This window comes from Maniola jurtina, chromosome 4 (genome assembly GCF_905333055.1).
Source record: "Maniola jurtina chromosome 4, ilManJurt1.1, whole genome shotgun sequence".
NCBI lineage: Eukaryota > Metazoa > Arthropoda > Insecta > Lepidoptera > Nymphalidae > Maniola > Maniola jurtina.
In genome coordinates this window covers 4,938,858-4,964,140 of record NC_060032.1, presented here as the reverse complement: position 1 = coordinate 4,964,140, position 25,283 = coordinate 4,938,858, and the positions used below count along the sequence as shown (strand labels likewise).

General features: G+C 36.8%; 2 protein-coding genes across 3 annotated transcripts; one reads left to right on the top strand and one right to left on the bottom strand.

Annotated features, from left to right (window-relative positions):
- Positions 1 to 2,073: 2,073 nt before the first annotated feature.
- On the bottom strand, positions 2,074 to 13,207 carry LOC123864786 (pancreatic triacylglycerol lipase-like). Its single transcript, XM_045905464.1, has 11 exons — positions 12,851 to 13,207; positions 9,113 to 9,231; positions 8,370 to 8,522; positions 7,573 to 7,710; positions 6,973 to 7,076; positions 5,536 to 5,663; positions 5,000 to 5,140; positions 4,554 to 4,652; positions 4,124 to 4,235; positions 3,253 to 3,392; positions 2,074 to 2,397 (listed from the first exon to the last, which is right to left on the bottom strand). The coding sequence occupies exons 1-11, from the start codon at positions 12,933 to 12,935 to the stop codon at positions 2,204 to 2,206; spliced, it is 1,413 nt and encodes a 470-aa protein (XP_045761420.1). The 5' UTR covers positions 12,936 to 13,207; the 3' UTR covers positions 2,074 to 2,203.
- A 1,178-nt stretch (positions 13,208 to 14,385) lies between these two features.
- Positions 14,386 to 25,013, top strand: LOC123864776 (serine/threonine-protein kinase polo). 2 transcript variants are annotated; one of them, XM_045905445.1, is made up of 11 exons: positions 14,386 to 14,869; positions 15,223 to 15,447; positions 16,739 to 16,943; positions 17,583 to 17,775; positions 18,782 to 18,892; positions 20,569 to 20,795; positions 21,192 to 21,328; positions 21,706 to 21,887; positions 23,255 to 23,388; positions 23,908 to 24,020; positions 24,624 to 25,013. In XM_045905445.1, exons 1-11 carry the CDS (start codon positions 14,771 to 14,773, stop codon positions 24,816 to 24,818), a joined length of 1,821 nt encoding a protein of 606 aa, XP_045761401.1. In that variant the 5' UTR covers positions 14,386 to 14,770; the 3' UTR covers positions 24,819 to 25,013. The 2 variants fall into 2 exon arrangements, with proteins under 2 accessions (XP_045761401.1, XP_045761402.1); XM_045905446.1 differs by lacking the exon at positions 18,782 to 18,892 and having other exon boundaries at positions 14,390 to 14,869.
- Positions 25,014 to 25,283: the final 270 nt, after the last annotated feature.

The window sequence follows — 25,283 nt, the reverse complement described above, 5'->3', positions numbered from 1 at the left end:
ACTATGTTCAAAAATACAGTGAAGTGAAAATGGAAAGTGTCTATTATTCAAACCTATCCCTATACTTCTGCAACACTTGCTATGGCTAAACTCGTTTCCCTTTCACTTATTTTTTTCTGTATTGAACCAAAAACACTTACGCTCACTGCGCTGCGCTTTTTCATTGTTGTATTTTATTCCACTATCAAATTGAAAGGCGAAATTCAACTAACCAGGTAATTAGCCCATAAAGTTGAGCGAACGTATTTTTCCTCATGACAGGATTCAGTTCCGGCCCTGATAAAACCTCTCCCGAAATCAATTCCTGGCTACGGCCATGGTATTGATACTTTGAAGGTGGAATTACAAGTTAAATGTAATTTTAAGTTAACATGCAAAGATTGTATGCATGAAATGTATAACATTTTATTTTACAAAATGAAGAGTTTTTAAAAACTATTGAAATAAATAAATAATCTTTTATTTAAAACCACATTGCAAACACAGTTCACCGATCAAGACCCGGCAACATACAGAGAAAAAATACAAAACATACAAATAAACTGAAATACCTAAATAAGCTTTCAGAGAGAACCACCGCCTATTTCTTCAAATACAATAATAAACAATACAATAATACAACAATATATAAGAAACAATGTCTCCCGTAAACAAATCTAAACCCCGTATTTTTGATGGTGGTAGCCTGTAAATCTAAAAGAGGCAGGTGGCAACCCTACACCTACCCTACACCTAGACAGAATGAAAAATTTGTTTTCATTACTCGGCAGGCCTACTGCCAAAGTTTGACAGAAAGTGTGGCGGTAGTTGTGACCTCTGATTGGCCGACTCTCTTTCACTATTTGCTAAAATTGATGATTGCAACAACAATTTTTGCTTTTTTGTAATCGAAAACAGAACACGGACGTCAAACAGGTTGACTAATTGCAATCATTTCTGACCGGCTAACATTGTTCCGCTAGTGGCTCAAACTCACTGTCGCAGCAAGAACATGGTAAATTCAGCCAATCACAGCAATTTGAATTGGTTATCACAAATGTACCGATCTAGGAACCGAGAATGCACGAACCAGGGCAGATAGAGATAAGAACAATAATATCATACGTAGGAAATCGACGGGGGCTCGTTGACAAGTATCCTCTTAAATAAAGGCTGCAGCACTTAGAATTACAGATCATATCAATTCTATATGTTTCTTTACATTCATTAATAAGTGGGATAATTTTTTCCAATTAAAAAACTAGATGCTTATATTGAATTTTTTATTGAAATTTATTATAGGTATAAAATCAAGTATTGCACATTTTTTTATCATTACAAATCTGCTATAATAATGGTACTTTATTAATAATATGGTCTTTTGATAGAATTATTTTAATCGTCTATGGGTACCTACTTAACTAAATTCATCAATCATCATACCAAATACAAATACTAAAATTATAACTATGAATATTTACAATTTTTAACCGACTTCCAAAAAAGGAGGAGGTTCTCAATTCGTCGGGATCTTTTTTTTTTTTTTTTTTTTTATTTTTTTTTATATTTTTTATGTATGTTCCCCGATTACTCAAAGACCCCTGGACCGATTTGGAAAATTTTTTTTTTGTTTGAAAGGGTATACTGTGCAGGTGGTCCCATATAAATTTGGTGAAGATCTGATGAATATCTTCGGAGATGGAGAACAGAACTCCTCAATGGATAAGAGCAAATTGCTCGCGATCACTGTAATAGCTTAGTAAACAGTAGGGTTTTAACTGGGCATAGCATATTATAGTACAGTGGGGCCACTAAAAATTTTGAAATAAAAAATTTTCAAAAGAAAAATAAAACCGACTTCAAAAACCAAAAACACTAAAAAGTAGAAAATAATTTTTGTTTAGCTACACATGTAATGTACCTAGGTATGAAGTCGGGCGAGCTTCACTCTTGGATTTCTAATTTTGTTTTAATATGCTCGCTCGACTTCATACCTAGGTACATTACATGTGTAGCTAAACAAAAATTATTTTCTACTTTTTAGTGTTTTTGGTTTTTGAAGTCGGTTTTATTTTTCTTTTGAAAATTTTTTATAAACTTTATATTTAGGAACCGTCTCTTACAGCCTATCTTTTTAAGAATTCAGTCTCCATTAGGCATAAGTCTAATATATTGCATTATTAATAAATAATAAGTCATTACGTAGATTTCACTCGTCTTATTATTATTTACCCAAACTACCAACTAGCTTCCAGAACCAATTCTTAGCAGTTGTAGTAGTCACTTCTTCAACTGCATAGGGGTCAGCGTACGCTGGTGTCGGCGTAGGAACTATTTTAACTGACCGATCTATACGGAACCCTTGACGCAGGTCTCTCAGTAAATCCGGTAAGGGATGACGGCGTTCATCTTCTGTAGCTGCAGGAAAAAAGAATTTAATTCAATCAAATTACTGAAACCAGTAAGCGGCGCAAATATGCCTGTCTTATTGAGAGTTATTATGTTTGTTCCGTAAAGAGTAGAGACCCTGGGGCCATGGAGTCTTAGTATGTACTAAGAAAATTATGAGAAATTCACCGCAACAAATAGCCCCTATCTGATGACAGAAGGACTGGCCCATTTTTTGCGCAAAGGATCAACTGAGCTATGAGCGGAAATACAGCCAGTATTCTTGGCACCATATACCTACAGATTGTACAGTAATTGAATCCCAAAAGATCTCCTGCCATTATGTAATTAATGAAAAGGGGTCACGACCCTCAGCAATGATGCAGGGAGAGAAAGAGAATATTTATACTGAGATCACATTTTAATTAAGGTTATCTAAATACTAGATGACGCCCACGACTTCGTCCGCGTGGATTTAGGTTTTTTAAATCCCGTGGCAACTCTCTGATTTCTTGGAGCAAAAAGTTGCCTATGTTAATTTTTCGTACCAAATGTCATATAAATCGGTTAAACGGAATTATCTTTAAGGATCCCGTGGGAACTTATTGATAAAAGTAGAAGCCTATGCCCATCCCCGAGATGTAGGCTAACGCTGTATAAATTTCGTCAAAATCGGTTAAACTATTGGTCCGTAAAAAGCTAGCAGACAGACACACTTTCGCATTTATAATATTAGTATAAGTAAGTACGGATACCTACCCATTACCCAATACCTAAGTCGTACAAAAAAAGTCTTCCCAAGCACTACCATATTATGATAAAAGACACATAAAAAAGCCTCACGTCTTAAGTCAAGTCTTGAGGTAAGTAAATAAAAAAACTTACGGCAATAAGGAACCTTCTCAGTGGTTAGAACGAAATATGCCCCTGTAGCGCGGGGCTGCCTCGAATCGCCAACTGCGTTGATGCCCATCACGGAACACGACGAGTACCTCTCACAAGCCGCTGTAAGGCTTGCGTTCACCCTATTTATAAAATAATAACTGATTACTTAAGAAAAACCCGGCCAAGTGCAAGTCAGACTCGCCAACCGAGGGTTCCGTACTCGGGTATTTTTTTTCGACATTTTGCACGATAAATCAAAAACTATTATGCATAAAAATAAATAAAAATCTGTTTTAGAACGTACAGGTAAAGCCCCTTTCATATGATACCCCACTTGATATAGAATTATCTTACTTTGAAAATTTAATTTTTTTTATTTTAATTTTTTTTTAAATGACGTTACCACAAATTTGCGATTTTCAGATTTATTCCTGTACTTGTGTTAAGACCTACCTACCTGCCAAATTTCATGATTCTAGGTCAACGGGAAGTACCCTATAGGTTTTCTTGACAGACACGACGGACGGACAGACAGACAGACAGACAGACAGACAGACAGACAACAAAGTGATCCTATAAGGGTTCCGTTTTTCCTTTTGAAGCACGAAACCCTAAAAATACGTGTGCAGTGTTTGTTAGTCAGATTTGCATAAAAATGCATAGTTTTTTTAAATTACACTGTCCCAAAGATTTCTATATAAATCGTACTTAGAAGATGCCTATTCAATCTTAATTTGGGGTGGAAGAGTGTATATTGAAAGTGGAGGGAAGAACGGAAGCGGGAAGGAAATATTCTAGCGGTTCGAATGAAAATATGTACATGAATGTTAAAGAATCATGTCAATAAATGTGATAATCTAAAACTTCTTACCCCTCATAAGTCAAGTTCCATTGATGCGCTCGAAAACTGCAGTTATTGTTAATCAGTGACTCCGTGAAGAGAAGGTAAGCACGTCCATGACTGCATATCGCCTGTTGCAATTCTACAAAAAATATTTGAATTCAACCATCCAATCAATTTATCGCCATTTTCTTCGATCGACCTTTCTCCAGGAACGTCTTTATCAGGATTTAGTAACCAAGTATTATGTAAATAAAATTAAATTATGTAACGTAAGCTAATAAACAATGAATATATTGAGATGCCAAACCAATCTCAGCCTGAGACAATTCTGGCAGAAATTCTCTGTGTTTCATTCGTGTGTAATGTATTTAAAAACCGCTACCACCAGTTGAGATCGCAGTCAAGGTCTAACTTGTATCTGAATAAAAAAATATGAGGATCTTTATGCCTTACTTACTTGCGGGTGATATGGGCAAAAGTCGTGCCCATAATGAGCTAGTTTTGTTTGCACAGCCTGGCTGCTTCATACCGCCGTTAGGGTAGAAATCTGCATGACCTGTAGAAGACCAAATTAATGCAAGTTTACCATAGGTACATTGTGTTTTTTTTTTTAACTGGGACATTATGGAAGAATCCAAACCCATAGGAGATACAGGGAAACTTCAGTTCTTTTGTGAAAACAATTTTGGCATAGTCAATTTTTGGTCAAGCGTGAGTTGTTCATAAAGATTAGTGAAATTGACTTTATTTTTTTGATAGCGATCGACTCAGTTTCATGTAAGAATCATATTATCATCATTGTATCGAAAGAAAAAAATCGGAACAGCAGAAATTGGTCAAATGGTTGGTCCGGTTAGGTTGGGCAACGAGGTTCTAGGAATTAAAGACATTTTTAACACTCACCAATAGGATCGGGAAGTCCAAAGCCAATCCTCTGCAGCAGTCGACCGTTAGTGTGAATAACATCCACAAAGTCCGCATCGGTGTCGTCCAAACGCTCCACACGATTCGATGTCCTAAAACATGGCTGAGCTGGGTCTAGACCTAAAAAAATATGGATTAAATAGGCTTAACTAATGTTTTCCTACTATAGACAGACCACCGAAACTACTATGAGCGTGTTGAACTGCTCCATTTTTTTGAACACGATATTTTTTTTAATGATCAGTCGTTTCGATTTTTTTTTAATTTATAAACTAGACCTGCTAGCAAGTCATGATGCAGTCTAAGATGGAGCGCGCTTGCCTAGAAGATACCCTACTATACTTAATGCCAATGCAAATGCCATCTTCAAACCTAGAGATCCAAGAACCTACTATTATGAGTACCTAGTAACCTATATGGTATGAGTGACAGAGACAATGCTCTACGAAACCGTTATCTCTTTTTAAAGTTCGATGTACAATATAGCCTGCTGGGTACTGTAATATTCTTCGTACCTGTAATCCTCGCAACTCTGCCGATGTGATAAGAGACGTAGGATGCAATGTGAGCTCCTAAGCTGTGGCCTACGAAGTGGAAGTCCTTCACTCTAGCACCAGTCGCTGCCATGAGTTGCTTCATGAACCTATAACATGATAGTGGATATTTCTATTATTTTTCGAATTGACTATACTACCGCCTACAATGACTATTATAGCGTAACCAGGGAGTTGTGGAGAACGCAAGGGTTCCCAGTGGTTGAGCCCTAGGGCTGGATGAATTTTTCCTAACGGCGCATCCTTTAAGGCTGAGGACGTTGTTGGGACCTATGGATTCTTCTTCTTTTTTCTTCTTTTTGGGCATTTTGTTGCCAGCATTTCATGTACATTTCCTTGGGTCCCTGTATCACGTCTACCGTATCTGATCCATTTTGATTGCCGCCAATTTTAAATTTTTTCGCCAATACTAATTGTAGCTACCAGGTACAGCAGCACTTTCCTGCCTGGAATTAAAGTAGCTTCCTCAGGTTGTACTATGTGTTACAGTGTTTCCCTAGATGTTACATTTATGCATTAGAGCAGAGCAGTTGCAGGTACTATACATTGGACTCTCCGTGTCCTGGTGAATTAATAATTCGGGGACTTCATCTGCGCCGGCGAAGACGCTAGGACATGGAAGTGCATTAGCCTGGAAGGGATATATGCCTAGAGGCACTTTATTTAACCCCCATGCTAAGTACCTACCTATCGGAATCGTACGAGGCTTGACAGTTACAGATTTGCCATCAAGCTATATGATACCGGTATAGGCGCGCAAGACCACACACACATGATATTTTACGAAACTGCGCTGTTGCAATGCTTCTCTGATTTTGACAGTTAACGCTGACATTCGCTAATGTATGAATCGTGACCCGTAAACGACTTCAATTTTAAAGGTACTTTTAATTGCAAGTGTGATGCAATTAATGCCCGACAAATCACAATAGCTCGTGCTTATATAATACCACAGTCTCTTCTGTAGAAGACAAAGTAATATTTGGTAAATTTAAAGAAAACCTAGAAGCTACTCATTAATTTTAGATATTTTGCTAAACAGAACTACCTACTTTATAATATCTGAAATCTGTAATCTAAAATCAGAAAACTGTAATAGGAGAGCCAAAATTTCCTAAAAGCCATTGCCCAATGGATTAGCTAGATGAAGTGGCAATGGGCAGACTATGTCTGTCTACGGTTGAAGAACCGATCTCTACTGGGGCAAACTTCTGAACTGCAGATTACATACCAATAAACGCAGCGTTTGAAGTCTCTGGACTGACGACGAAAAGGTGGCGGAAATGGGTGGATGAGGAGGACCGTTTAAGGTGGCTGTTGGCACACTTTTAGGAAGGCCTATGTCCAACATTGGACGCAAACCGGTGGATCGATTTATTGATTGGCGTTTAAGCTTACCCGGTAACATCGGAGCCGACACGTCGCGTGTTGGCCACGGCACGCCAATACTTCCACGTGTTCCCGCCCCTACTCCAGTCCACGGCTATTACGTTCACGTCATCCTGCAGTAATTAATTTTAACTTTTAATAAATATGTTAGGTAGGTAGGACCCTGAACTATATACTCTACGAGAAAGAGAGCCAGTGCGTGCCACACCTTCGTTATTTTATAAAAGCTGAAAGTCTCTCTGCGTATTGTCCCCAGCACATTGAGGAACGATCAGCGACTATGAAGTTTGGATCATGGTGGCATAGATAAACCTATTCTTAATATTTTGCTTTAAGTGTATAATTGTATATTCTATTTTTATTATAAAAATGGTCCTAAAATCGTTTATTCCTCTTTACAATCTATAAAAAAAAAATTCAGTCACATTTTAGCGTTAAACTAATTTGTGCTGACTCAGAAATACATATTTCGAAATTAACAAGTAAAACTTAAACGTCACTTAACTTTTCAATAACAAACAAAAGATTTAATTAAATACAAACTAAACCGTACTTATGCGTCATTTAAATATTCATTCACAAACAAGTACGCAGTAAGTAGGTACGCACCCATTCCAAAAATGCACTCGTCATATCGCGGACCCAGGAAGCGTTGCTGTGACTCATGAACCCGTGCACTATCATAATAGTTTTTCTTGAAGGCTTGAAGTCAACCCATTCTAAGCCGAACTGCGAGCCGGGAAATACCTATGAGAATATTAAAATATTTAACTTCAAAGGAAAATATAACAAATAAAGCATACAGGAAATATATTACGAACAAGGATTAGAAATGGGTAAAGCCTATGAGTAGGTATACTTAAGTCTTGAACGAGCCAAACCACATTAGTTCATGATAAAATATTATGTTTTACGTCACGAAAAAGAAAGATCGAAACAACTTTATTCCATTATTAATTATATAATTACAATAGTAATATAAATTGAGTAAAGAAAATAATGAAGGGTAAAATACATATAAATGGTTTTCTATAGTAGAAATCAGTTATTGCACAGTTTTGAATCCATACTAATATTATAAACGCGAACGTGCGTCTGTCTGTCTGTCTGGTAGCTTTTCACGGCCCAACAGTTTAACCGATTTTGATGAAATTTGGTACAGAGTTAGCTTGGATCCCGGAAATTGACATAGGCAACTTTTTATACCGGAAAATTAAAGAGTTCCCGCGGGATTTTTAGAAAATCTAAATCTACGTGGATGAAGTCGCGGACATCATCTAGTTTATTATAAAGATACTAAATACTTACACAATTTAAACTAATTATACCTATTACCTACCTTCCTTAGAAGGAAATTAAGGCAGGCTCTCTGGACAGTGGAAACTGATAAATAAAAGAATACTCACTTGTACTCTTGCAGGGTTTTGCCTAGATGAGAAAAAGAAGTGCGTGTTAATGTCATCTGAAGACCCTGGTCGCATGTCGAACCATAACGCCCGCGTCAGTGACCCTAGACCGAAACAGTCTACTGTGTCGGGAACTGGGAGCACTGTTGTATCCTGGGTAAAAATACATGGCATAAAACTACTATTGTTCCTTATTAGAAAGAAAATGTACCTAGGTAATAGATATGCCTCAGAGAAAATGTAATTGATGCTCCAAAAAATGATGTTGGTTGGTACCTACCTACTTAAATGCAATAATCTATAAATTCATCCTTGTTGCACAGCAATATTATGCGCTTACGTAATACCGACTAAGTCAAAGACCAAGTATAAGTTTTTTATACTTACAAGTTCAAACATGGTACCTACCTGTATTAATTAGTCTTAATTTAAATATCTTTTATATTTCGTCGTATTTTCAGTTTTAACCGAATTAAAAGTTTAAACAAGCGTGTAAACTTTGAGCCAGCTCACTTCTGAGCAGGGATCTTTTCGCAAAATGAGAAGGGTTTGGCCAATTGGCCATTCTCTACCACGCTCTGGCCCAGTGCGTATTGGTAGACTTCACACACCTTTGAGAACATTGTGGAGAACTCTTAGGCATGCAGGTTTCCTTACGATGTCAGGATGTATTTAAGAGGTTACTTAGAAATAATTTTTCAAAAAAAATTAAGTATCTATACCTAGATGCATTAAACATTTACCTCAAAAATTGCGTAGTTAACATCTTCGCTGTCTCTAATGGTTGTCGTTTCGGTAGATATGTGTTTTCTGCTCCATTTTATAAATTCGTCCAAGTCTTCCGGACTAATGTGGTTTTCAACTGAAAATTTTATCAACAAGGTATTACATTGAAATTATACACTTATTATGACAAAGAAATTGGGTAAATTGGCTTATTTGCTATAGTTCTTACCTACAAAACTAGATGATCACTTAGTCCGCGTGTATTTAAATTATTAAAAACATCCGGGAGAAATCTTTGATTTACCGGGACAAAAAGTACTCCGTCCGTCTCCATAGCACATTTCGTCAAAATCAGATAAACGGCCGTCTAGATAAATGGACCGTGAAAGGTAGCAGACAGACAGACACACATTCAATCGCATTTATAATAATATGGAATATGGATCTCGACAAGAAAAAAAAAACGATCTACTTGGTGACTAGGGTTTTATCCGTTTTATTATCCTCATCTAAGTTAACTCTTAACTCATAAAAAATAGGTATGGCCCAAAAAGATAGGGAAATTCCAAAATTTTATAAGGAAAATTCTAATTTCCGTGAAGGTAGGTATAGAATAAATATAAAATTCAATTTAAATTTAAAAAGAATAAATAAAAAAATATTAAAGATTCAAAAGCACTTGTCAAATTCAAAAGCAAAAAGTCTACTTGAATAAAAATCTATTCTATTCTATAAAAATCCAAAAGTCGTCTAATAATATGCAATTACTTACCTAGTGAGATTTTTTCAAATCTTTGCTAAAGGTTTCGTAATTTTCTAATGAGAGTACTCGTATCTACTATCTACCTACCTTCATATAGCTATTGTAAAACCCATCAGTTTATAATATCTGGCATCAGTTGAAGATGTTCTATTAAAAAAATTATTGCCTCAATCTAAAAAGCTGCCAAAGGCTTCACACGCTTGCCATACAACTCAAACAAAAATAAGTGCTGCATGATTTTAATGTAAACGTCATTCGAGTAACCTTGAGGAGTGACTTAATCTAAGAGAAAGAATAGATTAATTATACTTACCTATATACTAAGATAGGTACTAAGAACTTTAAATCTATTTACCTATAGACACTGACTGCATATTTTGTTAGGCTAGGTTAGGCTAGCTTGTAATCTATCGGCGTTTTCTCTAAATGTATAAAAGGTGACTGACTGACTGGCTGATGTATCAACGCAACAGCTCAAACTTCTGGACGGATCGGGCTGAAAGGCATGCAGATAGCTATAATGACGTTGACGTCCGCTAAGAAAGGATTTCTGAAAATTCAGCCCCTAAGGGAGTAAGTAAGATAGGGGATTGAAAGTATAGTCTACGCGGGTGAAGTCGTGGGTATAAGCAAGCTCGAATGAACAGGCTTTCTTGACCTATGACCTATGACCTACATACAAGCATTTACTTAGCCTGATATCTCCAAGGCAACCCATCAACTTGACCCACTGCCTATAAGTAAATGAAAAGAGTTCAGTGAAGCGATTATCCACCAACTAGAAGCCACTAAACACGCGATCTCATTGAAAAACTGTGATAGTGGTAGTTAAATTGTAAATCACTTGTTAGGTGCATCATTGTAGTATAATTGAATTATGTTAAGGCCGAATATGGATTGGAATCAATAAGGTAAATAGGTATCTAGTGATTACGAAATTGTGAACAAGTGCATAGTGCATATTCGTCCAACAGTTGCGGATGTAGGTATAAGTACAGAGAAGTGGAAGACGGAAGTGCATTTTTAAAGTCGATATAATGTCCTGTACCTATAATATGATAATCATGTGAGATAAGTGAGTACCCTACATAACTTAAGATAAGTATTATTATTGTAAGGTAGGTATTTTTTTTAAGTTTTTTATTAAATGCGAATTTGATGACCTTCCAAGCGCAGGGGTAAGCGATTTGGCCTTATAAGTGGAAGGTCCTGGGTTCTTTGGGAATTTATATTTTCCACAATTTGGAAAGATAAATCGCTTAGCGACTTGGCACTGCCAGCAAGGTGGTGACTAGCCATGGCCGAAGCCTCGCACCAGACCAGACCTAAGCAAAAGAAATTATGAATTTTCATATTTCCCTGGTCGTGAATTGAACCCGGAATCTCCCACGAAATGTTTTCTTATGGAGGAAGGTACCTACTTTGCGTGTTCATCGACTGTCTTTAGAATATTTATGTATAAAATGACTTGATATTGTTTGTTTGAATTCTTTATTGCACATAATTCACCCTATCAGCCTTGACCTAGAAAACTTCCGCTATGAGATATTATATTATCATCCGATTTCCATATCCATATTACTTTATATTATAATTAATGCGAAAGTTTGTCTGTCAGTCTCTCAGTTGAGAGCGAGCGCCTCTAAAGCGTATGGTTATCTTTAACGTATGTTCTGATATGGTCATCTTTTTATAGCCCATCCTTTGGGCTGATTTTGACAGAATTTGGTAGATGCCTAGGTGCCTTGCATCACGGAGATGGACACACGCTACATTTTATTCTGGAAAATCAGTTTCATTGGAATTTTTAAAATCCGAAATCAACGCGGACGAAGCTGCAAGCGTCATCTACCTATACCTACCAAGCTAGTAAAAAAACAAAGCTATCTATCTTGACATAGAAAACCTTTGCCATAAACAATCATCATCCAATATTCATATCCATACTATAGGTACCTAACTAATCCTACCTACTAATTATATAAACGCGAAAGTTTGTATGTACCTATATGGATGGATGTTTGTTACTCTTTCATGCATATACTGGACGAATTTGGCTGTCTAAATGAAGATAGATTATACCCTGGATTAACACAGAGGGTGCTTTTTATCCCGGAAAATCAAAGAGTTCCTAGATAACTACAGCAATCTGCAAAAAAAACGAATTCCACGCGAACGAAGGCGTTAGCTGTAAATAGGTACCTATAGATATACAAAACACATTCCATTACTACCTGATTCATACCTATTATAATTTACTAGCTGATGCCCGCGACTTCGTTCGCGTGGATGTAGTTTTTTAAAAATCCCGTGGGAACTCTTTGATTTTCCGGGATAAAAAGTAGCCTATGTGCTAATCCAGAGTATAATCTATGTCCATTCTAAATTTCAGCCCAATCCGTCCAGTAGTTTTAGCGTGAAGGAGTAACAAACATACACATACACACACACACACACACACACACACACACACACACACACACATACAAACTTTCGCCTTTATAATATTAGTGTGATATGAAGTACTAGGTACCTAACTACTTACTTTACTTACCTAATATGTCTTAGTAGGAAGTGGGAAATAATATGATACCTACTACCTAGATAAAAGTACCTAGACCTAGTAACAAAGGTAGTAAGTAAACAGGTGCATTGGTATTAGTTTAATAGTTATGGTATAGCACCTACGATTTAAACTAGGTAAGTAGGAAGGTATGTACCTAGTTACTATGTAACTACATGATACCTACATCTTCGAGAATGTGCCTACCTACCTACCAGCATTCTCCGATCTAAAATCAATAAATAATCGTTGCAATTAGGACTGCTAAATAAGTCCTAAGTAAATTGGACTACTGTTTTTTTAAATTGATTTTTGAGTTAATTTTTAAATAGGAATTTAAAAAGTTTTAAGTCGCTTTTGATCGAACTTTGGCTATAAGAACTTAATACCTAATTGATCTGATAATTTTATTGAAGTATATCTACTCACGCTCATCTGTAGTAACCCAAGCTCGTCCAGCACTTCCATAGTTCAAAGAGGTTGTTAAAAACACAATTACAATAAGAAAATTCATTATAACAAATAGCGATAACAAAAGAAATACAAACTACCGCCGACTTCTGTTGGTTGAATGAAAAATTATTGACGTGAAATATGAATAGGTACCCTATAAAAATTAAAAAAAAAATTAAGTCCCGCTACTCGACCATCCAACTCGACAGACGAGAATGTTGGTACTGATCGAGCTTTTATTTAATGTTTAGCAAATAAACGCCAATTCCGTGATTCGATTCGACGACAATTTATTGTCGATCGCTAAATAATTTGCAGGAAGTACCTCTTTCTGATTTATGGTATCCAAATGTTTTGGTTTTGCAGGACATCGCAGGAAATAGTATTACGCGGTCAATTAAGTATATAGCGGAGCAAAATACATAGTAGACTTTAAAATCCCTTACTATTATTTTATTCTTAAACTAATATTTATATAGTAAATCAGTGCTTGAGGTTTTTTCATACAACAACAGAAAAAACGTATTACATATTTCTAAATTATTTTAATTCAAATTTTAACAATGGTGCAACTTGGTTGCACTCGAAACTTAAATTGAAATATAAGCCGTTCAAAAGCCGTTCAGTCACTTGAAAGTTATCAGCTCTTTTCTAGTTACTGTAACCTTCATTTGTCGGGGGTGTCATAAATTTTTAATTTACACTTGTATTTCTTACGAAATGCGGCGTTATGGAAACTAGAGATAAATAAATAGTTAGATAAATAATTTTGTTTTAGGTATAACTTTTAATATAAAATGACGAAGGTTGATTTTTCTCTAATGACATAATTTTATTGTCACCCTAGGGCCTATACGAGATAAATATTTATCAACTTGTCAGTTTAAATGTAGGTACATAATAGCTTAATAATTAAATACTGCTAGATTATTTTTTCCTATGTACCTACTTTATTTTAATTATATTTATAATTTAAATAAGTACATAATTAAACTACACTCTTAAATGAAATTACTTTCTTTCAAGTCTTTTCTAAAAATATATTAATCAGTTCATTATGTAGTAAACTTTGATTATTGCCATTAAAAAAAAAATCAGCAAATCATATTTTTCATATTATTAGTTACTTGTTCAACAAGATATTAAAATTCATTTTCGTTGCGAGTGCCTAGTTTCAACCTCAAGTGGGTGAAGGATTCTATAATAGGATTATAAGTTAGAATCTTGATTGTAGCGAGGGATTCAAAGGCACAAGAAACAAAAGCTTTCAACTGATTATTAGTTCAACCGCTGAACTAGTGGGAATTTTTATTCCCACAAGTTTTCTCAAGGGAGCCCACTAATTGAGGCAGTGCATGCTTCCTAAAAACCCCGCCACTGATATACCAATGTTACCCACCTCTACTGTAATTTCTAAAGTTAACCACATCTATTGTAACTAGCATAAAAAGTTTTCAGACGCTTGCAAACTTTGTCTATGGACTGCTACAGAGCGGCTCGATTGCGGTAGAATGACAGCTGCGATACACAGTTACAGCAATGTCACGATCGCAATCATCTCTAATTGGTTGATGCTCGCTCATGATTGGCTGATGTATTTTTGCAACAGGAATATCATAAATTCAGCCAATCACAACGATGGCGATTGTAATAATGATTGATGCAGTTTTTCCGCAATCGAGCAGCAGATTCAAATTGTCGACTGGTGAACTGCTACGATTGGTCATTTGACTGTTCAAAACTCTTTGGGCCACTGGCAACTGCCATTTTGTTCAAACGATTTACCGTTTGGATGTTTGAAATCTTCTTTGTGAATTTGTTAGAAATTATCAATACTTTTATCCGTAATTATTAATATTTTATTTCAATTTAATTTATATTTTAAGTTTATTTATAATGACGACAATCAAAGAAGAGGAAAAGAAGGAAATTCCTGAAATTATCCATGATCCCCAAACACATTGCGCTTATAAAAGATTGCGATTCTTTGGAAAGGTGAGTTTTTATTTCAGTTTTCATCATAAATCCTATTTCTAAAATTGTTGTAAAGTCTATTTATTAGTAGTTTATTAAAAACTTGGACTTTTCATACAGTTATCAGAGCACTAAATCTTCGTTAGTGTAACCGTTACATTTTTATGACTACGTTTTATGAACTGTAATTGCTTGTCAGCAATAAATTGTTGAACAATTATCTAAACTTTTAAGCTTATTAATCTTATTGAAATACCCGTAACCAAATTCTTAACAAAAATATGTCTATAGTGACCTAAAACTTGAATGTATATTTCAACTAAGTATTTTTTATGTTCAGATTCTTTATTTACCTCGGTTTATATCTATTTTAGGGTGGCTTTGCAAAATGCTACGAAATACAGGACTTAGCCACGAACCAGGTGTATGCTGGCAAAATAGTATCAAAGAAACTGATGGTAAAATCAAGCCAAAGAGACAAAATGTCCCAAGAGATAGATATTCACAGATCCTTAAAGCATAAGCATGTTGTCGGCTTCCACAACTTTTTTGAAGACCATCTCAACATTTATATTATACTTGAACTCTGCAAAAGGAGAGTGAGTATTAACAAGTTTATTTCAATGCTTCATCCTATTTTGAGTTAATCTAAGATATTGTTTGGTGTACTTAAAAGTATTTGTCAATACAGCTTTGTAAGCTCTTTATATTGGAAACAAAACAGCTGGTCAATTGCATCAATGATTGTTACAATCTGTGATTTGTTGCAATTTGCTGAAATTATTTAAAATGTGTTAATATTCATGTCCAACCTTTATTGTGAGTATCACTCTGTAGCTTTAGAACTACAGAATAATGATTCTAGTAGCTCAATTCTCATTCTCAAGATTAGTGTTGGAAGGAAGAACTGAAGACAAAAGGGTTCCAGGTCGACTGAGACCCAAATGCTTGGACAGTATAAAAGGGTAGATAGAGATTAGTTTAGTTAGAAGAGGCAAATTTAGATAGAAAAGCTTTTGGTATGACCACCAAACTTCGTTTCGATGAGAGCATGCAATGATGATTTAGAACTAAGGCGGTAGACCAGCGGTAGGCCTATAAATTGTATTGTTGCAGCAAAAATACCATAATTTCAACAGTTGAGATTGTGACAATGATTGATGCAACTTTTTTGAAATCATTCAACCAACAGGTGTGAGTGGCAAGGTATCTGTTATCGTCCATCTGCCACTGCCAGGACTTAATCCTGTTAGAGATTCATTAAATTAAGCAATGAATGAATAATATACACAAGAAACTCAAAGCTTTCTCTGTTTAAGCATTAATTTGACGCATTTAAAGATTGCAGACAGACAGACAAGTTTTTATTCCAGAATACAAAGAGTTTTCATGGGATTCTTAAAGAACATAAATCTATGCAGATGCAGAAATCTAAGGGATAATCTGGTTCCTAAATATATAGAAAAGTAGAAAATATGTGTACCCTACCTAATATTATATAAGCTAGTGTTACCCTTTGTTGGATTGCTGTGTGAAACCATCTTTTACACAGCAAGTGTGATCTTTGCTTTGAACACATACACACAAATAGGTCTTCTTCTTTGTTCTGGGTTCTTTTTTCTTTGTATGCGAGACAGGTGGTCTGGCTCCCTGCTAGATCACTCCAGCCAGTTGTCTGCGAAAACTTAGGAAGTGTTGCTGGGGAGGCAATATAGGATCATTGCTTAGGTTACACAGCTGCATTTAAGCAGTAATAATAAGAACATGTAATAGTTATTGCATTACCTCTTTACTTACTTAATAAAAAAATTATGTTTATATAGGTAAAGCTAGATCGTAATGTATCTTAGGTATGTATGTAATATATCTTTTGTGTCATTTATTTAACAGTCGATGATGGAACTCCACAAACGTAGGAAAGCCATAACAGAGCCAGAGACAAGATACTACATGCATCAGATACTGTTAGGCGTGCAGTACTTGCACGGCCAGCGGATCATACACAGGGATCTTAAACTCGGAAATCTGTTCCTTGATGATGATTTACATGTTAAGATTGGGGACTTCGGCCTTGCGGCTAAAATTGAATATGAAGGTAAGGGAAACTTTAACTAAGTTTTTATTGGTGACAGCTTCATAAACATAATCCCATAAACCCATCACAGGCCCACTACAGAGTTAGGGTGAGAATCTCTGAATGAGAAGGGTTTTGATAGTCCACCATGCTTAGCCATGTGCAGATTAGCAGACTTCACACATCTTTGACAATATTATGGAGAACTCTCAGTAATGCTGGTCGTGTCACAACTCACAATGTTTTCCTTCACCAAGTGAAACAAGCAAGTGCAACATTAAAGCAATTGCTTAAAACGTGCATAACTCTGAAAAGTTTGAGATAGAATCATACCCCTGACTTTTTACAAGTTTTGTCGAAAAGTAGATAGTATGACAACTAAAACTACAAGTTGTGGTGTAGCATGCATGCACTGCATGCATGCTACACCACAACTTATACATACACACAGATGTATACTTAACAGTATACATCTGTTATGTATCAGTTTTAATAAACCTATATTCCTGGTTGACTGGATTAATGAATTGTAACAAACTTTAAGGTAAGGTATCATCATACTATAAGGTACAGCTACCAAGTGGTGCTGGATATAAGGGACTTATATGTTTATGATCGGTCTTGGAATACCCAAAAATTTGATCATGGGTTATGTTTTAGGAGAGAGAAAGAAGACTTTATGCGGTACGCCAAATTATATCGCGCCAGAAATATTGTCAAAGACTGGTCACTCGTTCGAAGTTGATATCTGGAGTTTGGGGTGCATCATGTACACATTGCTGGTCGGCAAGCCGCCCTTTGAAACCTCCAGCCTGAAAGACACTTATAAGAGGATCAAGCTGTGTGAATACAGGTATGTTTATTTATTGCAAACCCACACACACATCCATAGATATACTTCTCTCTGGGCTGGTTTTCGCACTTAAACATTTCCGTCTGATATTCTAATCCATAGGTACTTACTACTTATAAATGCAAACGGTGTCTGTCTGTCATCTTTTCATGGCCCATCCGTTCAACAAATTTTGACAAACAGAGGTAGCTTGTAAGCCGACATGACAGACATAGGTTACTTTTTATCCTGAAAAATCAAAGAGTTCCCACAGGATTTTAAAAAAAATTATATCTTGAGCACGATTTTGGTATAGAGGTAGCTTGAATCCCAGAGTCAGTCAGGCTATATTACATTAAGTATTTATAGTTCCCAAAGGGCTTAAAAATACTTAAATCTAGGCGGATGAAATTTCATTGAAAAAAATTATAGCTATCGATTGTATATTGAACTTTTTGATCACTCTGAAGTGGTGACGAGTAGCATTAAAATGGTATCAGCGGGAAGACAACGAAGAAACAGAGCAATCACGGTGCGTCCAGTGCTCGTCCTGCGTATTTGTTCCGGGCTCAGTATAAGGGTGCAAATACGCGGTAGTGACGATATCGATACCTCAGCCTGAGGTCTAATGGAGCTTACTTTGATTTGCTCAGAGGCTTGAACGTGACTTGTATGTCAGCAATATAATGCTGTCCTGCTTTAACAGTATCTTTAGTCTGAGCAAAGTCAAAGTGCGCTTTATAGCAACTTTTAAATACGAAATTAGTATTTATAAAATTATGTTCAAGTAAATTTTTTTCTTTAAAGAATATTAGCCATTTTTATCATGACTAATACTCCCCTTTCCCCTCCAATTAAGCGTAAAGCTTGTTCCAGGAGTGGGTACGACAATAGTGCAACGGGTGGGGTTTGACCCGCCGACCTTTCGGAATTCAGTCCGCTCCTCAACCATTGAGGCTCAAATAAATATTTTATTGTTTTGATCAAGTTAGTTTGGTTTTATTAAGCCCCGCGTATGTTTACGTAGTGATGGGGTAAAGCTAGCTCTGCACGCGTGTCTCTCCGGGCCGTGGCACGCGGTCGGCACGCGATACGCGCAGGCGGTTATCAACGATAACACCCTGAAACAACGCTACAGGTTCTAACCATACGTTACGGTGATGGGACGCTGTGATGTTGCCCCACCTGCCCATTGAAGCTGATCGCACATCTGTTAGCACCCTACGCGCTTACGCAACGGATTTACTCGAGCAGAGAGATACTGTAACTTCAGTCGGCATTTTAAAGCAAGCCCGTAGCTAAACATTTTATTTTTTTAATTCTTTAAAGTCTAAACTAAACCAAATTGACATCTATCGTGTACAAATACTTCTGATTCGTTCACTCTTGGTGAAGTTCATGCTTGGGTTGTAACTAGGTATATGTTACCGTGAAGGGGCACTATGATGTTGCCCCACCTGGCCATCGAAGCTGATCGCACATCTGTTAGCACCGTACGCAACGAATTTACCCCAGCAAGGAAATTCTGTAACTTTAGTTGACATTTTACAGCAATCCATTAGCCCAACATGTTTGTTTTTAAATTATATTAGCGTTACTTTACAATGCTGTTAGTTCGGTTGTCGCGGTCGTTTACAGATTTCTAATAATTGAAACTAAATTTTGTATATAAGCAGACGGTACTTTGCGGAAGTCCGTGATATACAAGGAACCAAGAGCTCAATTTGCTATAATCCGCCAAAGAAATTGACAAGTTTAGCTCAGCTCAAGGTATTGGTGTACGTTCGCGAATCTCTTTCCTCCAATCTTGCCACTTACTGAGTTTATGACAATATGGTAGCCGATTACGTATTTATTTACTAACAGAGAATTTTAAGTAAGTTGCGTATGGTGCTGACAAAATGTGCGGTCCTCTTTAAATAATGTGAAAGTAGCTACTAGCTATGTCGCTTATGTTAGAATAAATAGAAATTGTATCGCTTCAGAATAAGATCTATAATGCAATTACACCTGTAAGTTTTACTCACGTAAGTAGCTTACGTAATCAATTGACGACAAATTTACTAAGGTAAAGGACACAGAGTGTTTACATTAGTAAAGTCGTAAGTTAATCATGTAAGCTAGATACGTGAGTAAAACTTACAGGTGTAATCGCACCCTAATTATATGACTGAATATGGTATAACAACAAATGAGTTCAAAAAGAAACTTGATGTTTGTGTATTAAATAGGTATATGTTCAAAATTTTCAAGCAAATATGCACCCATTATCATCATTTTGTGAAGTCACTTGTATTATATTTTAAAACTTGAATTTATAATTTTGTATGTTTCAGTGTTCATGCTTAATTTTTGTCTTCTACGTATATATTATATTAATCCCCGGTCCGTAATACACAGAAGCGCAACTTCGGTCCATGTTTGTAACTAACGGAGTGACCGAATTCATACTGTATCCGCGGAAAGCAGTTATTATAGCGCTCACTCTATTGCGTAATCCCATACAAATGATAGAGCCAAAGATCTCAGTGGGCGTTAACCATTTTGAGACACCAACCAATCACAAACATGTTTTAAAAAAACATTCTAAATTCAATTCGATTTTTTTAAACATTCGAAATTCAATTAGAAAACATAGTTTCGTTTGTGATTGGTTGGTGGCTCAAAATGGTTAGCACCCACAGATTTTCGGCTGTAACATTTGTATGGGATTACGTGACAGAGAGAACGCTATAGGTACTAACGTCTTTCCACGGATAGGGTATAGTATACCTTTCCCCAAGTTATTTAAGTAAAAGTCTAATTTTTTCTTAGGATTCCATCGTCGCTTCGCAAGCCAGCTTCGAATATGATAATCATGCAGCTGCAGTCCGTCCCAGCGAAACGGCCTCCAGTGGACAAACTGCTGCAACACGAGTTCTTCACCTCCGGCATCATGCCTGCCGCGCTGCCGCTGTCTTGCCTCACCACCGCGCCCAGGACTGACCAACTCGAGGGTCTGGCGGTGCACAGGAAACCGCTTAACGAAGTCAAGAACAACGGTATGTTCTGCCATAAACAGTAGACCGTCTATGATATGTCCACATTCTAGATTTCTGTTATTTTCGCAGACATAATAGCTAGATTTATGTAACTGCGTTACCAGTTTACAATGGTTAGTCATTCAAAAATTTTGTGAATACCCTCTTTGTTTATAAAGATTATTATAAGTAGGTATCTTTAATAAAAAGAACAACTCTTTGATACTTTTCAGGAGACGCAAAACCAAAACTCTTAATAATTCGCAGTTGAATAAATAACTTCTTTTGAGTTAAATTTCATGATTTGAATCGTATCGAAGTTGAAAGTTTCCTTTATACTGGAGATTCTATTTTGCCTTACAAAAACATGATTTTATAAAAAAATATCGTAGTCAAAATATCAGTAATAATTGACAGAGAACATCATGGCAGTAGATTCGCCGATGAAGCGCGGCCCCGGCATGCCGCTGGAGCCGCACGCCGTGGAGCCGCTGTCGCACAAGCAGAACCTCGTGGCGCTGCGAGACCAGCTGAAAGCGCTACTCGGCGGCCAGGTAAATGATAGACTTGGTAGCTGTGTGGCCCAACTAGCAAAAATATCCTAAGAACCAAAGCAACAACATACGACCATGCAGCATGCTACAAATGGAATATTAGTTATCCTTGAGCGACATGCGACAGTCTATTTCATACTGATACAATATTGTGCTGTAAAATTGGAATATTACGGTGGACAGTCTGCCGACGATACTTGCTATTTTTAATTTTTAAAATTAATTTACGTTGTTTTAAATGCTAGACAAAAATATTCATGTTATTTTTATACATTTTTGTGTGGTTGCTTAAAAACAGCGACACAGTCCCCATATTAAAGACAACACATAATCTCTATTAGATACCTTATTTAGAGTACTGTAATGTAACGCTACAGGTCAAATATCGTCGCGACCACCTGAACGACGACATGAGCGATCCAGTTGCCCAGCCGCTGGTGTGGGTGGGCAAGTGGGTGGACTACAGCGACAAGTACGGCTTCGGCTACCAGCTGTGCGACGAGAGCGTGGGCGTCATGTTCAACGACACCACCAAGCTTATTATGTTGGCCAACGGAGTGTGAGTACACACATCACAAATATACCACCCAAAACACCTCTAGCCACCAATGACGCCTGTAATCACCCTAAAATCACGAATCTGAAACCAGGAAATGTGTCTAATTCGTTTCCTGATTGCGGATGCAAACCTTACCGTGCTTGTGGAGGAATGAATCAATATGTTGGTATGTATATGCGAGCCAAAATAATAATTTGCCTGATCGGGAATTGTAGTAAATTAGTTAATGAGTCCTTTGTGTGAAAACTTAACTGGCTCAGTGTATTTGCCTAAAATAGACTATGAAGTCATGTAATGTATGAAGCTGTATGTTTTCCTAAATAAATATATGTCGTAGAGTCAATATTAAAAAGAGGTTTTAATGTCATAGACTCCGTGAAAAGTAACGTTACGTGAAGAACGCAGCCATATTTGTTTAGCTGTCATTGTCAGAGTTGGATTTTGATCGGCACGCGTTGCTGTGTTCAGAATTCACTCTCGCATTTTATTATCAGAATATTAGCGTAGCGATTGGCTATTGATTCTTGTTCTGGCTTCGGTCCGAGTAGGTTCTCAGTAGATACGGTGTGTGAGTGTCGTACTGTAGGTTTTAGAGTAGTGGTTACCTAAAGTGGTGCTGGTGGTTGAACGAGTTGTTATTGTGGTTATTAGGTTAGATGGTTGGTTTGGGACCGGTGTAGGAGTGGAGGAGCCGGTCTAGGTAGGTTAGATTAGGTTTACCTAGTTACGCTGGAAGTTGTCACGTGCAGTAAGTGAGAGTTATCATGTTTTTAGTTGCGGGTAGTTCAATATCATTTGATAGTCCAAGAATATCGTTAGTGCGCCCACGAAGGCTCGGTGAGTCTAAAGGTTGCTATCCTGACGTATCCGCTTTGTTATTATCCAGGTTTACTAGTGGTTAGATCATGCTTCAATCTTAATAATCATTAGAAGCGCCTACAAAGTAATAAAAAAGTGAAAAATATGCCCACGATAACCTGATAACACCCTTGGCCTCCGTTATATATATATAAAAAACCACTAATCGTAACCACCTAAAACACCTGTTGACACCCAATACGCCTGTAGCCACCCAATACGCCTGTAGCCACCCAATACACCTGTAACCACCCTAAACACTTGTAGCCACCTAAGACACCTGTTGACACCCCAGTACGCCTGTAACCACCCAATACACCTTAAACTCAAGCTCTCAGGGTTCACGTGATCTTTTGGATGGATAGTTAAATACGGAGAAGAACATAGGCTACTTTTTATCCCGGAAAGCACGAGTGCCCATGGGATCATTAAACACCTTAATTCACGCGATATGGCGGGCATCATCTAGATTCTAGTACATATAATTGAATATACAATCTTCCTTGTAGAAACGTCCACTACATCAACCGACAAGGCCAGGAGCAGTATATGACCATGCAGGAATACCCGCAGGAGCTTGACAAGAAGATGAAGCTGCTCACCTACTTCCGACGATACATGACTGAACATCTTATGAAAGCTGGTAACGAAAATTCTACACCCTCATATTTATTTTCAATTTTCAGATTGTTGTTGATTTATGTTGATTTATGTTGATAATTGTATCTTTTTGTATTAAATAGTTCAGTAGTAACTAAACATCACCAGTTACTACTGAACTATTTAACGGTGAAGGAAAAAGTCGTGAGAAAACCTGCATGCTTGAGATAATGTTCTCAATAGTCAATGCCCAGCGAGACTTGGCCAGCGTGGTAGACTGTGGTGAAAACCTTTCCATTTTGAGAGGAAGCCCGTTCTCAGTAGTGGGCTGGCGATAGCTTGATAATGATGATGATTATAGCTAGTAACTAGTTTTTAATAAAGAAAAATTTATATATAGAGGTAGTTGTTTTCGCGATTTTCTCCATCACAAGCTTTGTGAAAATGATACTAAAAATATGTCTTTAAATGTCCGTAATTTTTATTGTCAAACACAATCATTAAAAATGATACAATGTGCGTGTGAGGGACGAAAAAGGTATAACTTTATTTATTTTGTCAGGCGCATCGGTTCCCGTGAGAGAGACTGATGGGCTAGCACGATTGCCTCACTTGCACCAATGGTTCAGGACCAGTCTTGCAGTCATCATGTACCTGACAAATGGAACTTTACAGGTAATTGATTGTTATAACATTTTATCAAGTCTAGTAAAGCAGTGTGAAAATGTTTTTTTTTTGAATCCGACATTTTTGACCTACTAAATACAAATCTGAACTCATTTCTAAGCAAACCAACCTAAAACTGTACTGAAATTGAGTCTCAAAGTTCATGATTTTGATCACTGCAGACAAACTTTAACTAATTTCCAAGCAAAACGGCATAAAACTGTGCTAAATTCCAAAGTTTGTGTATCAAAACAGTATAGTTACAATTCGAAAGCTTTCATTCGGTATTTTACACCTTTTGTAAAATGTTATCTCATGCCCAAGAATAAATTATTTCTTAGTAGTATATAATTATTAAATAGAGGGTCGTCCAAAATTTGTAAATTCCACATCCACTTTTAGTTTTGAGTTTGCTAACTGGGTATATTAAATTATCGATTTAACTAAAAAAGTACCTACGACGAAAAGAAAACGAACGACGTCACATCTATGTACTTCATACAAGCTTTTGGACGTTTGATAAAAAGTTGCTGATTTGACTAAGTAGTAATTACCATCACTATTACACCGATTTGTTTATCAGTTCCTCATTTATCAAAAATGTGTTTCCAGATAAACTTCCAAGATCACACCAAAATCATCCTGTGTCCGCTGATGCAAGCAGTGACGTACATTGACCTTGATAAGAACTTCAGAACGTTCCGATTCAGCACCATCGACGAGCAGGGCTGCGACAAGAGGCTGTACTCAAACCTGATGTACGCGCTCGAGAAACTTAACAGTGTATTAGAAAATAAAATGCCCTAGCTTATTCGACTATCATTGGATTTATTTTGATAAAATGAATTGATTTATAATATACGGCAGTAAGGGGGAACATTTCTTAGGTGGGAGGGTGTTAGGGCTTTTGCATGTACAGTGATCGCAAAATAACTACAGTACTACTACTTTTATAAGTTGCGCCCATGAAGTAGAGGTAATGGAGTGTTCACTTCCAATACTTACTTGAAGAAAGTACCTATTTACAGCTATGTTTATTTATTCCACTTCGACTAACAAATTACAGCTCTCTCGCTCTCGCTCGGCAGTCGAAATGGGATAGCGATAAATAGCTAACTTTTGCATCAAGTACGCAATTACGAGTAAGCAATCAAGGTGTATTTATAGAATCATGGCTACGCAGAATGTACCTGCGCAGAAATTTTATTTTTGAATGGCGCGAAAATATCTCAAACAATCATAGCGCGAGTCCGTTCGCTATTAGTTGTTGAT

Coding starts and splice junctions, on each gene's coding strand:
- LOC123864786 (XM_045905464.1), bottom strand. CDS start 12,935: ATGAATTTTCTTATTGTAATTGTGTTTTTAACAACCTCTTTGAACTAT. Junction 7,711..8,369: donor AAAACCCTGCAAGAGTACAA/GTGAGTATTCTT, acceptor ATATTCTCATAG/GTATTTCCCGGCTCGCAGTT. Junction 3,393..4,123: donor TGGAACTTGACTTATGAGGG/GTAAGAAGTTTT, acceptor TTTTATAAATAG/GGTGAACGCAAGCCTTACAG.
- LOC123864776 (XM_045905445.1), top strand. CDS start 14,771: ATGACGACAATCAAAGAAGAGGAAAAGAAGGAAATTCCTGAAATTATC. Junction 17,776..18,781: donor ATCAAGCTGTGTGAATACAG/GTATGTTTATTT, acceptor ATGTTTACGTAG/TGATGGGGTAAAGCTAGCTC. Junction 20,796..21,191: donor TAACGAAGTCAAGAACAACG/GTATGTTCTGCC, acceptor AATAATTGACAG/AGAACATCATGGCAGTAGAT.